The 17,656-nt window shown below is 46.1% G+C and overlaps 1 protein-coding gene across 1 annotated transcript; it reads left to right on the top strand.

Annotated features, from left to right (window-relative positions):
- Positions 1-15,604: 15,604 nt before the first annotated feature.
- On the top strand, positions 15,605-16,985 carry LOC123169191 (uncharacterized). Its single transcript, XM_044587036.1, has 3 exons — positions 15,605-15,873; positions 16,311-16,438; positions 16,662-16,985. Exons 1-3 carry the CDS (start codon positions 15,742-15,744, stop codon positions 16,783-16,785), a joined length of 384 nt encoding a protein of 127 aa, XP_044442971.1. The 5' UTR covers positions 15,605-15,741; the 3' UTR covers positions 16,786-16,985.
- The last annotated feature ends 671 nt before the right edge of the window (positions 16,986-17,656 follow it).

A 17,656-nucleotide genomic window follows, 5' to 3' on the forward strand; every position in this document is an offset into this window, starting at 1 on the left:
TTCAGTCGCCTGCGGAAGGAATGTGAACCATTTAGAAATTTGGCTTCATTAATTAGAATGCAACCATATGGAGCTAATTACGCGGGGGTGTATTCCTTACCAGAACAAGCTCAAGCGCCCTGGTCTTCGGACCCGTGGTAAGCTCCTTTGCTTTCGGGTCCTTCTTGTACCGGGCCCTGACAAAGTTCATGGTCTGCTTGTCACCGTATTTATCGAAGAGGGGCGGTAGGCCTTGCTTGGCACGGGCCGCCTCCTCCTTGTCCCATATAGGCTCCGCCACTCTGTAACCGCCGGGACCGAGTGTGTGTTCCCCTAAGTTCAGCTCCCGCATTTCTTTCCCCCACTTACTTGATTCGGAGTTTGCGGTGCTCGAGCAATTGATCTTGAAGTCGTTGTAGTCATCTTCGGTGATCGAAGGATTTTTCTCCTTGATCTTCTCATAACTCTCACCTTTCTCGATCATTCTCTTCACATTGCTTTTCCAAGTAGACAGGGCCTTGCTCATCTTCGTGAGGGCAGCATTGTTCACTTTATTCCCTTTGAGGCTTGTGTTTTCAAATTCAGCGGGGAACTTGTATCGTTCGTGCAGCTTCGTGAAGAGGAGGTTGCGCAAATTCCCTCGGTCAGGATGCCTCAGGTTCTCGGTGTTGATCGAGACGGTGCTCCGGAGAATGCACCCGAGCTGAAGCGAGTACCCCTTGACTATTCGTTCGGGCGCCGTTGGATTCCCGTCGGAGTCCACTTCAGTAACTTCCTCCTTGAGGGTGCGGAGCACGGTCGGGCGCCGGTCCTTCCGTTGCCTCTTCGGTTGGCTGCCATCTGTGTGTGCGCCGCCATCATCAGTGGTGGCATCCTCGGCGGCACCATCAGTGGTGGCATCAGTGGGGTCATCCTCGGCGGTACCATCAGTGGTCTCAGGATCGGTGGGGAAGGCGGCGTCCTCATACAAGTGAGGTTGTTCCTCCATCTCCTGGGACAGCTTCCAGAATGCCTTGACGCCCGAACCCCCGGCCTCATCGTTGTTGGCCATGTTTCTCTCTAAATAGGAACAAAGTTTGGTCAAAAGTTGGTTATTGTCAAGGAACAAGATCATGGTCTCATCATTTAGGGTTTGTCGACACCGAGGCATCCTAAAAGCTAAGCTTTTATCATTGAGGGTTTTTCGACGCCGAGGCACCCTTAAAGCCTAAGCTTTCATCATTTCGGTTTTTATCGACACCGAGGCACCCTAAAAGCCATGCATTAGTCACAAGTACGCCGGGGCACTTGATCCTACTTAATTAACTACTAAGATACCCCGGCCCATGCATTAGTCACAAGTACCCCATATGTCCTATTTTTAGCAAAGTCATGCTAAAATTCACGGAAAATTTCAGCATGACCTTTGCTGAAAATAGGACATATGGAGTACCCGAATTTGCCGGAACGGAAGTTAATCGACATTCCGGCAAACTCAAGGGCCTCTCGGGTGGACAAGGCAAAAAAGGCCTCCATCACAACATGGAAAATACATTGGCATGTGAAGAGGTGAAACAATATATGCATCTCCAAGCAGTATCATTCAACATGTTGGACAAAACACTACAAGCAACATGAGACACTGAAAACAATTGCTACCAATGAATCTACACTTCTATAACAAAATAAATCAGAAACTTAGTCTGTCATCATTAGGCAGCCACCATTAGTTATTTCGTTATGTTAAAGAAAATAAAACAGAGAATTGACTTGTGCAATCTGCAGGTAGCAGTAGCAGGGACGCGCAGGTTACTGCTGGTGTGTGCCAATGTATGCAAAGAATTGAAGATTGAAAAAGTTTCGAGCTACGCTGGAAGTTGATTGTGTGATGAGCTTCTTTTAAACGACAGCCGCTTTTAGAAAGAGATTGTTTGGTTTTTGTAATAGACTAAGTAAAGTTGTTGGAGTGAGCTGATCTCTTACATGGATAGCTTGCTTTGGTTTGGCTGAGAGCCATGCTTGTCGCTTTTACATGTGTTTGTTTTTCTTAGCTGAACCTGACAAACCTGATGGTGCATCATCATATTTGTAATGAGTGAAAATATATTTGCTACTGTTTTTATACCTAATTTACAAATTGTAGCTACTGTTTTTTATACAAATATATTTTACAAATTGTAGCTACTGTTTTTTATACCTAAACAAAATTGCCCTAGCTATATTTGCTACTGTTTTTATACCTAATTTTTTGCTACTGTTTTTTTAATTTGCTACTGCTTTTTTTTATTTGCTACTGTTTTTATACCTAAACAAAATTTCCCTAGCTATATTTGCTACTCTTTTTTTATTTGCTACTGTTTTTATACCTGATTTTTTTGCTACTGTTTTTAAAATTGCTACTGTTTTTTATACCTAAACAAAATTACCCTAGCTATATTTGCTAATATTTTTTATTTGCTACTGTTTTTATACCTAATTTTTTTGGTACTGTTTTTGCTACTACCCTAATTTCCTAAAAGATTTCTAACTTTGCTAACTGTGCTAGATTTGCCCTAAAATTTACTGCCCTAACCCTAAAATTTGCAAACCCTACACCCTAAAATTTACAAAGGGGAAGGAGGAGGCCGGAGGGGGAGGGAGAGGTGGGGGCAGTACCTGAGGAGGCGGAGGAGGCCGGAGGGGACAAGGAGGAGGTCGGAGCAGCGCGGCGGTGGCGCGGACGAGGAGGAGGGCGAGGACGAGGACGACGGGGCGGCGGCGTCGGGAGAGGAGAGGGGAAGGGGATCGAGGGCGACGTCGAGGGGCGAGGAGGAGGTCGGGGCAGCGGCGTCGGGAGAGGAGATGGGAAGGGGCAGCGGCGTCGGGGCGTCGGGGCGGAGAGGAGGACGACGGGGCGGCGTCGAGGCGGCGGGGCAACGGCGTCGGGAGAGGAGAGGGGAAGGGGATCGAGGGCGAGGGCGAGGGAGAGAGAGGGGATAGGTTATCTTCCAACAGGTACATCCATACTAATGGCGCACCTCACCCTGGTGCGCCATAAGTACATCCATACTAATGGCGCACCTCACCCTGGTGCGCCATTAGTATTTTTTTTTATTTCTGCACGAGCCAACAGGTTATCTTCCACCTGACCTGATCCACACCAAGTTCCCTCTACTACCTCGACTGGTCAGCAACCAGTTCTCACACCAGGAGGTCCTGGGTTCGATTCCCAGGCTCCACAATTTTTTTATGCATTTAAAATGTTGTTTGATATTTATTTGTGTTTAAATATGTTCAAACTTGTTTAAATCATAACAGTAATATTTTTTTATAAGACAGTAATAATTTTTTTAAAAATATCATCAAACAGTAATGCCGGTGGAGCGGGGGAGGGTGCGCGGGGTGCGGGGGGCCGGTGGACCGGGGGGTGCTCGGCGGCGAGGGGGACCGGATCTGGCGAGGTGGGATAGCGATCGAGATGGAGGGGGATCGAGATCGAGTGTCCATGAAATTTAAAAATATTCATGATAGTTCAAAAAGTGCCCATGAAATACAATCGAGAAATGAAGGCTACGATTTAAATACAATCGATCTTAGCTAGCTATCTGTTCCCAATCTTCTTGCCCTTCTTTTTCGCAAATGGAGTTCTTCTGTGGAACGGACGTCCTTTAGGTAGGGTGGTCCTGCTTCTTCTTGTGGTGTATGCTGCTACTTCATCATCGTCGTCATGTTCGATTCTCGGGTCACCGTACTTGTCGAAGTCTTGCTCATTGGCTACTCCATCCATTCCGATGATCTTCCTTTTGCCTCTCCTCACGACAACACGACTGGGCTTTGACGGGTCGGTAATGAAGAAGCATTGGTCCACTTGGGAAGCCAGTACCCATGGCTCATTTTTCGCGGTGACGTTTGCGCCTGCGGTCTTGGATTTGGCTTCGGGTATAACCATGGTGGTGAAATACCGGTCTTCTTTTAGGACGCTCTTGGCCTATCTGACACGGAACATCGGGACCTTCTCTCCAGCGTAGCTCAGCTCCCAGATCTCCTCGATCCTTCCGTAGTATCTGTCCTTGTCGTTATCGGTGTAGGATTCCATCGTTACCCCGGAGTTCTGATAACCATCGCTCTTCATGTCCGTGGCCTCGGTGTAGAATGTGTAGCCGTTGATATCGTACGCCTCATAGGTCATCAGGTTGTGCTCGGCGCCCTGTGACAAGGCGAATATGAGTTGTTCTTCCGCGGAAGAATCCTCATGTAAAGGGTACGACAGAAGCTTCTGCTTGAACCAACGCGTGAAACATGAGTTGTGCTCTTTGAGTATATCTCCGTCCGTCCTCTGTTGGCCTCGGTCATTGTACGTCTTCTTAATAAAGGTTTTGTGCTCTACCACCCAAGGATCGACCACGTCTATGTGTTGTAGCGCGACTAGGTTTGCTCTTTCAAAGTCGGCGAGTCGACCCTCGAAGTCGACATGCATTTCGCGGCGACCCTCACGGTGACCCCATCCAGCGAGCCTGCCGAGGTGCCTGTTGACGGGCAGACCAACGGGGTTCTCGATGCCTAGATAATTCGTGCAGTAGGAGATGCACTCTTCGGTCAGAAAGCCCCTGGCTATGCTTCCCTCTGGACGTGACATGTTGCGAACGTATCCTTTGATGACACCATTCATCCTTTCGAACGGCATCATGCTGTGCAGGAACGTCGGCCCGAGTTGGATGATATCGTCCACGATATGGACCAGCAGATGCACCATAACGTCGAAGAATGCGGGCGGGAAGTACATCTCAAGCTCGCATAGTATCACCACGATCTCTTCCTGTAGCCTTCTGAGTTGCCTCACGCCAACAGACTTCCGAGAGATGACGTCGAAAAAGTTGCATAGGCCAAATAGCGTTTCACGGACGTGCGCGTCCATGATCCCACGGATTGCAACTGGAAGTATCTGCGTCATCAGCACGTGACAGTCGTGAGACTTCATCCCGCTGAACTTCAGCTTCGCTAGGTCTAGGTATCTGCTTATCTTCCCCGCGTAACCGTAAGGAAGTTTTACTCCTACGAGGCAGGTGAAAAACTGCTCGATCTCCTCCTGACTTAGAGTGAAGCACGCGGGAGGGTAGTCATTTCCGGTCTTCTTGGCCTTTTTGCCTTTGCGACGACTTTCCGTGTCCTGCTTCGCCTCATCATCATCATCATCATATATAGCGTGAAGCTCCTGCCTGATGCCCATTGATTTCAAGTCTGCCCTTGCTTTCGGCCCATCTTTGGTCCTCTCTGGCATGTTGAGCAGGGTACCAAGCAGACTCTCGCACACGTTCTTCGTGATATGCATGACATCAAGGCTGTGAGGCACACGGTGGATCTTCCAGTACGGCAAGTCCCAGAAAACAGACCTCGTTTTCCATACCTTCAGCAGCGGCTCTGGCGCCTTTCGCTTCTTTCCCGGCTCTGGCGCCTTTTGCTTCTTTCCCGGCAGTGGGCAGTCTTTCCAATTTTTCAACAGCTCGTCTATTTCCTCGCCGCTCCTCGTACGCGGGCGTCCTCGGGGTTCGATTTCACCATCGAATAGATCCTTGCGTTTTCTCCACGGGTCATCGTCGCGAAGCCACCTTCGATGTCCCATGAACACGGTTTTCGAAGACCCGGGATCCCTATCTAGCTGGCGATACGTTGTGTCATCCATGCACCTGACGCATCCAGAAAATCCGTGGACCACCTGCCCCGCGACATATCCGTAACCGAGATAGTCGTGCACCGTCGTGAGCAGCACGGCTCTCATAGGGAAATATTCTTTCTCTGCGGCGTCCCACGTATTGGCTGGCGTTTTCCACAGCGTGTCAAGCTCCTCTTTCAGCAGCCCCAGATACAGATTGATGTCGTTCCCTGGTTGTTTCGGTCCTTCAATTAGCATACTCATGTGAATGTACTTCCTCTTCATGCACAACCAGGGGGGAAGGTTGTACATCCACACAAACACAGGCTAGGTGCTATGAGTGCTTCTCTGGCTGCCAAACGGATTGACTCCATCGGTGCTCGCGCCCAGCACGATGTTCCTTGGATCGTTCCCAAATTCTAGGTCTTCGAAGTTCAACGCTTGCCACTGGCTCGCATCCTTAGGGTGACTCAGCATCTTGTCTTTTTTATCTATCTCCGGATCATTTGCGTCATCTTCTCGCTTCTTCTCCTCCCTATCCGCGTGCCAACGCAGGAGCTTTGCTACCTTAGGGTCCGCGAAATACCGCTGCAGACGAGGAGTGATCGGAAAGTACCACACCACTTTTCGAGGAGCTTTCTTCCTCTTCTTGTATCGAGTGACGCCGCACACCGGACATATGGTAGACTCCGCGTGCTCGTCCCAATAAATGATGCAATTGTTCATGCACACATGGTATTTCACGTGCGGTAAATCCAGAGGACACACGATTTTCTTCGCCTCCTCCAAACTGGTCGGGCACTTGTTCCCCTTGGGAAGACGTTCGTGCCAGAATGACATGTTCTCGTCGAAGCATGCGTCGGTCATTTTGTGTTTTACCTTCATCTCCAGAGCCATGAGTGTTACTTTCAGGCGGGTATCCTCGGGCCTGCATCCTTCATACAATGGAGTAACCGTGTCTAACTCAAGTTGATCCATCTTGGCTTTCTCTCGGGCGGCAGCTCTTGCATTATCCGTCTGCTTGAGAAGCAGCTCTTGAATATGAGGGTCCTGCACCCAGCCCATCGATGGTCCAGCGTCGTCTGCTCCGCCGGCATCATCATCTTCATGATCATGCCCGTCGTCTGCTCCGGCATCTTCCTCATCATCATGTCCTGCATCTTCTACATGATGACTGTGTACAGCATCACCGTCGTGATCATCTCCTGGGGATTCTTCGTCTTCTCGCCCGCCCGAGCCGCGGTGGTTGTCTTGCTGCCCTTCCTCATTTCTTGCCCGGCCCCCATGGACGACTTCGTAGTCATCTTCATCACCTTGCCACCGATAGCCATCCATGAAACCACGCAAGAGCAGGTGGTCCCGCACCTGCCCGGATTCCGGGTCCGCAATAAGGCTCTTCAGCTTGCATCTTCGACACGGACATCTTATCTCCGTCTCGTTCTTTTGAAGCATCTCGGCCTTCGCGGACCTCAAAAACCTATTCACGATGCCTTCGGTCATCATGCGGACCATGGTCGCCTGCGGGGTAGAGCAAAACGATATTTTAGAACCAAGAAAAAATTTGGCATGACTTTCCCTAAAAATAGGACCAAAAAGAATGCTTAATGCCAAAATTCTCGCCGAAACGGAAATGAATCAACATTCCGGCAAAATATTGGCAACTATCGCATTTCAAATACCGGTACACCTCCAAACACAAACACATATGCAACACCACAAACATATGCAACACCACGAACATACATAGATCTAGCTAGGCCATAAAAAGTGCATGTGCACATTGTTGTAGGGAGAACAACATAAATATAGCTTCCCCCCTTACTTACCTATCAAAACAAGGTAATTTAACCACTTAAATTGAATGAATCTATGGTGGAAATGAGGTGAAAAAGAGGAGGCACCCGAGACAAGGAGGAGGTGGAGAGAATGAAGTGGGGAGAAAGTGAGTGTGAGTAGGAGAGGCTGTCCAAAATATCTTGTTGCTGCCCACTTACTAATGGCGCACCAACTCTAAATGCGCCATTAGTAATCCAGGTTACTAATGGCGCACCTTCTGGTGGTGCGCCATTAGTAGTTTTGCAAAAAAAACATACTAATGGCGTAATGGCGCACGGTGGAAAAGTGCGCCATTAGTAGTTTTGCAAAAAAGGGAATAAAAAATATAATAGAAAAAACAACATTAGTGGCGCACTTTCCGGCAGGTGCGCCATTACTAGTTACAACTAGTAATGGCACACTGTGTCTGGATGCGCCATTAGTATGTTTGGACAGGCGCACTAGTAAAAAAAATTGATACTAATGGCGCACCCTGGGCCAGGTGCGCCATTACTAGTTACAACTAGTAATGGCGCACTGTGTCTGGATGCGCCATTAGTATGTTTGGACAGGCGCACTAGTTTAAAAAAATTTGATACTAATGGCGCACCCTGGGCCAGGTGCGCCATTAGTAGTTTCAATTCTAATGGCGTATCAGAAGGTGGTGCGCCATTAGTATATACTAATGGCGCACCGCTTGTCTGGTGCGCCATTAGTGTCAATCCCATCTATAGCCCTTTTTCTAGTAGTGACATGGTAATAATAAACAAATTGATTATAAAAATGCGTGCATGCATCAAAGTCATACAAAAATTCGGCATGACCTTCCCTAAAAATAGGACATATTTGCCTGGAATTCGCCGAAAACATAGGCAACTCAAAAGCACAATTTGGCGTCAACTCATGCCACACACACAATTTCCATCATATTGCCCAATTATCATATCACACACATACACATATTTCCATTTTGCAAAAGCATGAAATTTTAATCACCTCTATCTCGAGATCGAGCACACGGTGGAGATGATGATATGTAGGGAGATCAAAAGTGCACAAAGCTCTTCTTGACAAAGATAGATCTAGTTAGGGGCCAAATAGGTCACTTAACTAAATGCTACATCTACCTAGCTAGCTAATTTGGGAGGAGACAACTTCAACTAGTGGAGGGGGAAGGAAAAAGAGAAAGGAGATGCATTAATGGAGGTGGTGTAGTTAGCTAGGAGTAATGAAGAGAGAGAAAGGTAGGTAGAAGAGGGAGAGTAATGGGGGAAGAAGTATTGAGGAAGAAGAACAGTGAGAGAGGGAGGATGTGGGAGGTAGGGGAAAGGGAGGAGAGGAGATGGGGGAGGGGAGGTCGGGTGTAAAGGTGGTGGGGTGCTGCGTCTTAGCAGTAGCGCGGGAGGAAAAACGCGCTACTGCTAAGAGCGTAGCAGCAGCGCCCTTTCGTCACACGCGCTACTGCTAAACGGGCCAACCGTGTGGACAATTTCAAAATTAGCAGCAGCGACGTGACTAAAAAGCGTGCTACTACTACTGCATTAGTAGTAGCGCGCATCGTGACACCGCGCTGCTGGTAAACTTATGTTGGTGGGTACTGTCGGTGGATTTTTGTAGCAGCGCGGTTTAGACAACACGCGCTACTGCTAAATTTACATCAGTAGCATGGTTTCCTTATCCTCGCTACTGCTAATTAGCAGTAGCGCCTCTTTTTGTGCCGCGCTGCTGCTAAGATTCTGTGTATAAGGTTTTCCCTAGTAGTGTTTGGCCACGCGAACAGACGCCGGATTCATTTCTAGGTGACAAGGAATCCGGAGTGCACCCCCCACCCACTATGCTGTCGTGGAAGGCCGAGATGATTTGCTGCTGCTGCGCAATGCTGCCACTAAGCCAGGTGCGATTTTTGAAACGCATAATTCCTTGGGTTAGGCTGGAACGCCCTTTAGGATCTGGGTGAATCGCCAATTGCTCCTGGAGGCATTGGGTTTGGGGGTTGGAATTGTAACTGGCTTCGATGTCGTCGAGCCATGCTGGTTGGCAACTTGAAATCGCCCACGAATGGTCATGTTCTTTGGAAGGCTCCGGATCCTAAGTATAATAAGATAAAGGGATTTTTATTTCTGTGCCCCTGGTTCGTTATTTGTACTCATTCATCCCCACTCTGTTAACTTTTGCTCACTTTTTCCCACTCCCTTGCCCGAAACCCTCAGAACAGGTTTCAACAGACGTTGTCGCCGGGTCAATGCCTTTGACCATTAACACTGACGAGCAGAGTCATGTAGAGCCGAGTCCACCTTTGACCGTTTACCCGTATAGTCGTATTCGTATGCTGACTGTATAGTGGTATTCGTATACATGGGCGCATGCAACTGACCGCGGTCGTGGGGTAGCACGTGTCCATGGGACAAGCCCGAAACGTCCCATTATATAAAGAGGTGGAACCACCTCGCGGCGCATCGCCCCTACCATTTCCCCTAGGGTTTTCCCCAAAATCCACTCCCTGCCGCATCGTCTTTCTCCCCCCCACCGGCGTCGTCTCACTCTCCTCCACTTCCTCCACTGCACCGTCTCGCTCTCCCCCACCGCATCCTCTTCCTCACCTTCACCTCCATCTGTACGATGGCAGAAGCTCGTGGCGACGCCGGTGCAACGGCCAGAGATGTAGTGAAGCTGCAGGGCACGGTGACCGCGGATGTTCGCGGCGTCCACGGCGGTGCGGGGAAACTCGCAACCGCTGCGGATGTGGAGAAGGAGGTGGCGGGCTCCGCCTCAGCGCTGCCGGAGCAGAAGGTGATGGCGTCGAGCGGCGCGGTCCATCCCGATACCCCGATGCGCAGCCTGGCGAGGAGCAGGAGGTATTTGCACTGGGTCACTTGCTTGTTAGTTGCAATATTTAGGATATTAGCTTGTAGAGTTAGTTGCATTGGTTAGATTGTGATTCATATGGTAGTACAGATGGTTAGAGTAGTTGGTTTGACGGGTGGGCCGGGGTTTTCTGTATTGGGGGATGGGGGTTTTGTACTAGGGTTTGTTGGAAAAATTCGTTGGAAAAATGCTAGATAGATCTGTAGGAGAGATAGGGATCTCTGTGCTTCAATGGTACACTGATGTATGCTTATTAGATTTGTTTTTAATGCTCTCAGATTGGGGTTTTTAATGCTACGGACATGTATGCTTATTAGATTGGGTCCCTATTAGATTTGTTTTTGAATGCTACTCAGATTGGGGTTTCGAATGTCATATGCCCAAATGGAATCCATTGATTAAGAAGTTATTTGATTCATTAGTATACAAATAATTTGTCCACAATAGGTAGTTATATTAGCCCTGTTGTTCAATGTGTGTGCATGACAATGAAAAATGCAAATAGGATCATAGTATATTGGGAGTATATTAGCCCTATGATCAATGTGTCATGTGTGCATATCTAAAATTTCAATTGGCTTCTGTATTTACTAGTGATTGATGTAATTGTATATTTAGGAGGATGATGGTTGGGGGGAGAGGAAGATGACCTAGTATGACCCGTACGATCCAGAGTTTAGTGACGACGAAGAATATGAGGTAAGCCTACTTGAAATTTAGATTGTTCATTTAGTTCCTTTGACATGGTGTATATGAATCTATAATGTATTAATGTAATTCATTCATGTGTGTAGTATGATTCTGGAGATGATGTGTACAAGGGCAACGTCGCGTCCTTCATAGCGAAGGAGGTGGAGAAGATCAAGGCCAAGGGAGTTGCTTCTTTCTACAACCGCAAGCTCAAGAAGTGGCACTGCCCCTACTGCACCACCAAGTCAAAGCAAAAGGATGGCCGCTTCGATCACCTTGTGACTCATGCAGAGGATGTAGCGATTCGCGGGGAGGAGTACATGATCAGGGGGCAGCATGCTGCCCTCGCGAAGGCCCTGACTCCGGTGTGATGTGATGATGTCATGAAATGAATGTGGAAGCATGTTTTATTTTTATCTTTTGGGTTAATTTTGCTAAACTGAATGTGGCTGTTTATGGTGTGATGAACTGAATCTAGGGCGATGGTAGTAATGTATTATTCTAACTATATTTGTCTACCCTTAAATTTGCCTGTGGTGTATGGTTAGTTTTGTTTAGATGTTGTGAACTATGAGTTCAAGTGCTGCAATGATCATACATATTGTTTCAGTGTTGTTTCACTGATAAGACATGCTGTTTTTTCACCCGTTTAGGTGCTGCAATGATCACACATGTGTTTCAGTGTTGCTTCACTGATCAGACATGCTGCTTTTTCACTGTTTATTAATAAAATCAAATGCATGCCTTTCCCACCAGCATGTTTCATTATCCGATGTTTTGAACTGACATTCGAGAGGACAGTATAAATTCAAAAAATGCAAAAAAATAAAACCTTGGCAAACTATCTATGTTTGTGTCGGAGATCATGTGTGCAAAATTTGAGGTGATTTAGAGGACGTAAAAAAATTGAATTTGAGAAATGTGCTCCAAATGAGCTCCCAGGCTAGGGTAAACAGCCCATTTGTAATCAAGTTTTTTGGACCTACTCTAAATGAGCCAAATGTTTTTTATTTACACCTATTCAATCTATATAGTGTAGATTCGAAGTCTCACTATTATTTGAATTAATCTTCATACTTTTACATTTTATTTTGAAAAATATGCTTTAATATAAAAACTATTAAAAACACGTTTAAAATATGAAAATGGAAAACTAAGTTCAGATCCTTCTTATTCAATTTGAAATAAAGCTTTGGTGATTTTTTTTTGATTTTTTTAAATTTTTAAAAAACAGAAGGTAACCCTACCTCCTCTCCTTGGATTCTATGAAATCCTCTATGTGATAGCTCATATGTGTGAAGGTTTTTTCATGAAAATGACCATAGACTAAGCTTATGATTTTTGGTTGGTACCATGTCACATAAGACAACATTGTGCGCAGGTTTTATAAGTTTTTGATTTTTTTAAATTAATGGTGCTCATTTGACCTCGATCGTGTCAGCTAGGGTTTTTTCATGAAATGACCATAGACCAAGTTTAGTATTTTTCCTCGTTAGTGTGTCATATAAAACGACGAACGACAAAGGTTTCATATTTTTTCAATTTTTTTTAAATTAGTTATGCTCAGTCAAAGCCTTGGAAATCCCGTTGACCAGCTCAAAACCCCTCTAAACCCCGCGGGGTTTCGCCTAACCCTAGCTCCGAACGTCAGCCGTCCGATCATACCCTGGCGCCAAGCGACAGCCCTCAGATGTGGTCTTGTAGAAGAAATTCGGTGGGCAGGCTGCGTGCAGGCTCCGCGCCGTTGGATCACAAGGACGGCTCCGCGTCGTTGGATCGTGGGGCGATCCGCGAGAGGCGATCCTGTTGGTTGTGCTCGGCTGCTCGCTCACCACTGACTTCGCAAAAAAAAACGTTGTTATTGGGCCCAAAAGGAAACCAAGCTCTGGTTGGGCCGTCAAATTGCATCGTTTGCTCTGTTTTTCTGTGAACGTGCTGGCTCTGTTTTTTTGCATCGTTTGAAATTACACAACAATTGACATTGCGTAGAAAATTTAGTTCTTTTTTCTATAAAAATGCAAAATGACCAAATTTATAAGGGCCTAATTTATTTTTATCATGCAAATTGGCCACAGACTATTCAAAAATTGTCTCTTTTTGTTCATATAATATATATATATATATATATATATATATATATATATATATATATGAGCATGGATTCCCATGCGTGCCGATTAGGTTCTTTTTCTTCATCTTTTCAAACCACTGTTTCCCACGCGTGAACACTCCCGATGCTGCGGTGGGTTTGAAAACGGGCTACTTCAGATTTGACCCCGTTATTGCCACGGCCAAATGACACGTAGCACTACGGCTATTTAAGCCACCCTCTGCCTCTGCCATCCCTCATCCATCTCCCATCCTCTGTCATCTGCCCTTCTTACTCTTCGAACCCTTCTCCTTCTTCTGCACAGCCCTCAGCCATGCAGTACACCGGACCAACCTACCGCTTCCCACCCACCGTGCCAGAGAGGCTCTACCCTACCGACGTGTACGTTGATCGCACACTACGTGTGTGGGTGATATCAAGGTTGAGGACCGCAAGGAACTTCAGCGAGTTCTTCCTCGCGTCCGGCTACCACCACCTCCCGCGGGGATCTCCAACGATGTTCTGCATCGAGGAGGTCATCCAAAACGGGGTGGTGGTTGCTCTCCTTGCCCACTTCACCAACACATTCAATGCCTTCTACCTCCTCGGCCGGGTGTTTTGGTGTGGCTCCGAGTTCATCGCTTTCACCACCCACAACAGGTTCACGGAATACACCAACATCTTCCCCACCGCGACGCGCATGCACACTCTTCCGTACCCCATCGACAACGCCTTGGAGGAGCAGTGAAAAGGGCACCCGAAGGAGGAGCGAGGTGGAGAAGGCGGCGGCTAGGGTTCTGAACCCTCTATCTTTTTTAGTCTATGTTATGTTAAGTTGTAATTGAACTATGTTGGAGTTGCTATGGGCTTGTTGGCCCTTTTATTAAGTTCTAAATTTCTATTATTAAGTTTCCTGTCTATTCTATTATTAAGTTCTTCCTAGTTTGAACTATGCAATCGTGCTATGGGCTTGTTGGCCGTATATACATATTGGGACTACATATTTGTTGATTGGTTTCTTAGAGTGCTCGCTTTGTTAGTAGGGTTCCCTTGTTAGTAACCACCTAGTGCATGCAGCCACAACGAACACTTCTCTTTTTTTACACAAGCCACAAATATGTAGCCACAGAAGAGAGGAACAAGCGGCAGTGACCGTCGCTGCATCCGTGGCGGCTGGCGTGCAAGAAATCTGCTCGGTCAGTGCATCGTGGCGGACGCATCGGCGCATGTAGGCTCGGTCGGCGCATCGTGGCGGCACGCATCGACGCATGCAGACAGGCTTTGCTGGGTGGATGCATAGCAGGCTTCTGTCTAGGCGGCGCGCGCAGGCGTTTAATGCAAGGGACGGCCCAACGAAACCACGGCCCAACGGTCGAACAGCGACACCGCCCAACACGGCCCCACTTGTCAGGTCCAACGGACGACACCGTCCAGCGCGGCCCCACTTGTCAGAGTTAACGGTCAAGCCATTGACCCGACGGCCATGTCTGTTGTGACCAGTTTTGAGGGTTTCGGGCAAAAGAGTGGGGAAAAGTGAGCAAAAGTTAAGAGCGTGGGGATGAATGAGTAGAGCTAAGGAACTAGGGGCATAGATGTAAAAAACCCTAAGATAAATGTTGACGCTAGTTTTGTGGAAAACTTGAAATCTGCTAATGTTGGGGTTGTCGCTAGGAATCATCTGGGTGAAGTCGTGGTTTCTTCGTGGGATTTTATCCGATCGTGCCCCTGTGCGGATGGAGCGGAACTTCGTGTATGCCTTGCCGGGTTTAACATTGGTATTACACTTCACAAACCAATTAATTTGAAACTGATTGCTCCTTTGTTGCTTCCTTTATGGCAAAAGATACCATTGACAGGTCTCCTTTTATGGATCTGGAAAAAGAAGCGATGAGCGTCTCAAAGTTTATTCAAGATCTCAAAATTGTGAAGATTGATAGGCAGGATAACAGGAGGCGCATAAGATTGCGAAATTTAGATTTGCTAACAGGAGCGATGGAGTGTTTTGTAATGGTGTTCTGCCCTGCGTGGCAAACTATGTAATGAACGATTGCAAGAATCTTGGTTTTTAACTAATATACATGGGTTGGGTTTAAAAGAAATCAGACAGGGAAAAAGAAAAGTGACCGATACATAAAAAAAATATCAGCCACCTAAGGCATGCATAGATGGTCTCACAAAAAATTCATATCTTCATGTTGACGCGTATAGATGGGACAGTTTACTTAGATAAAATTGGGAGGATGTCCACTGATTTTTTACCAGAATTTATACGATTTGGATTATTTTTTGAAAGGATTATATGATTCGGATTTTTTTGAAGGGCTTATATGTTTCGGATTAATTAGTAGGAGTATTATCTGTACTAGTGTTCGTTAACCTAAAAAAAAATCTAGGTGTTTGTTTTTTGTTCTGTATCGATATCAAGCCGGGCCGTGTATGCGCCAGCGCTGCAAGTTTAGTCGGTGGCAGAATCGGAGTTGGAATAGGAATAGGAGGATGAGGGCCGGAGAGCGGCCTGGTCCGTCCGATCCTGTTTATTTATGTTTATATATATACAAGGCTCCTCGTTTTATACCCTCATCAAAAGCCAAAACGTATAAGGCTCCTCGTGTCTCTTTTGCCTGGGAAGCGAAATCAGGCGAGAGAAACAAACCCTAGATCCACCACGCCCGCTCTAATAAAGCTGTCGAACGTGATGGCGCTGTGCTCTCTCCTGAGAAAGATGCCTGCCCTTGCACTCAGGTCGCCACCGATGGCAACCCGCATGGGCACCATGCGCGCTCTCTCGGCGGCGGCGGGTTCTCGCTTCATGTCCCATGGTGCACCGGTGAGCTATTTGGTTCAGGTTCTTTTACGAACCAAGTTAGATTGATACCCTGCGGTGCGATTTTGCTGTTTCTTTTCTCTAGTTTACAACTTTTTAGATCATTGCAATTTAGATCTGATACCCGCTCTGATCTTGCTATTTTTTACTCTAGTTTCATCATCAATCAGCAGAAATTAGGATGACCCCCGCCCGTGGGATTTAGCTGCTTTTCTTTTCTTCTAGTTTTTCTTTCACTTTTTGGACCAATCTATATTTTTATGTGACGTTTGGATCTAGGAATTATTTTTGTGTAACGATATTCTATTGTATTAAAAAAATCAATATTGATTTGCTGTTCAGATTTAACATAAACCAAATTTTGCAATTTGTTTGATATTAGCATGCATGTTTATGAAACTCTGACATTTGTAACGCTTACCCGTGCACTTAAATTATAGGAGAGACAGATGATTTATCCTGAAAAGGGGGCCAAACTGCTCGAGGAAACAAAGCGCAATCAGGCACAGGCCGACCAATACCTGAAGGATGCACGCAAAAAATTGGCTATTTTGGATGAACTTCAGAGGTAAATGACATCGCTACCAACTCAACAAGCATTTATCATTATCATTATTTTTGAATCTATCTCTCACCTTTTATGTGGGGGCCTAATAAACCTGGACGGAGGTAGTAGAACATAATACCTACTACTACATCCATTTTAGACTATATGACATTTTAGTAGGCTAAACTAGTTTAAAGTAAGCAATAATTCCTTCTCTCCTAACATAATTGCCTTCCATGTGCAGGCCTGGATGGTGTGATCCTAAAGTAAATTTCCATGATGAGCTTCGTAAACTTGAGAAGACATGTGATATAGCTCTTTTGATACTAGTGCCTACAACTCTTATGCTTTTTATGGCTGTAGTATAATTTCTCCTAGTGGGTTAAGAAACCCTAATTTATCAAGTTTATTTTCCTAGTAGGTTATATGAAACCCAATCTTACTACGTGTCTGCTATGTAGCTGTAGTGATCAGGGTCGAGGAATTAAGTATCCATGTATTATATCCTGACTCGATGTAATCTGAATTGACTTATTATTGATGCTATATGAACGTGTGTACTCTTATAGCCAACCTTCACTAGTAGAAAACTGCGCTTTGGTCACAGGGCAATATTCACATTAGTCCCGGTTCAGTCACGAACCGGGACTAATGTGAGCATTGGTCCCGGTTCGTGCGGCCAGGGGCCTGCCGGGCCTCGTGGGGGCATTGGTCCCGGTTCGTCCGGACCCGTTGGTCCCGGTTGGTGGGACAAACCTGGATCAATGGGCCACGCTCCTGGCACACCACCCTTTAGTCCCGGTTCCTACCACAAACCGGGACTAAAGGGCTGGTCCTAGTTGTGGCCAGTGTTTAGTCCCACCTCGCCAACCGAAGGGCGCTCACACCAGTTTATAAGCCCGTCCCTCTATGCCTTGTTGAGCTTCTCTTAAAGTGAAAATAGATGCCGTTATACAGGGAATTTCACCTAAATTCACAGTAAATTTCATGAATTTAGGTTTAATTTTCTCTATAAGCACATCTATGTTCATTTTTTTATATTTATAAAATAAATAAACCTTAATAAAATAAATAAAATAAATAAACTAAATAAACCTTAATAAAATAAAATAAAATAAACTATAGTAACTACAATAAATAAACCTTAATAAATTAAGTAAAAATAGCAGCAGTAAAATAAATAAATTAAAATAATTAAAGTAAAATACATAAGTAATTAGAAATAAAATAAATAAGTTT

The sequence above is a fragment of the Triticum aestivum genome, chromosome 7D (genome assembly GCF_018294505.1).
Source record: "Triticum aestivum cultivar Chinese Spring chromosome 7D, IWGSC CS RefSeq v2.1, whole genome shotgun sequence".
Lineage (NCBI taxonomy): Eukaryota > Viridiplantae > Streptophyta > Magnoliopsida > Poales > Poaceae > Triticum > Triticum aestivum.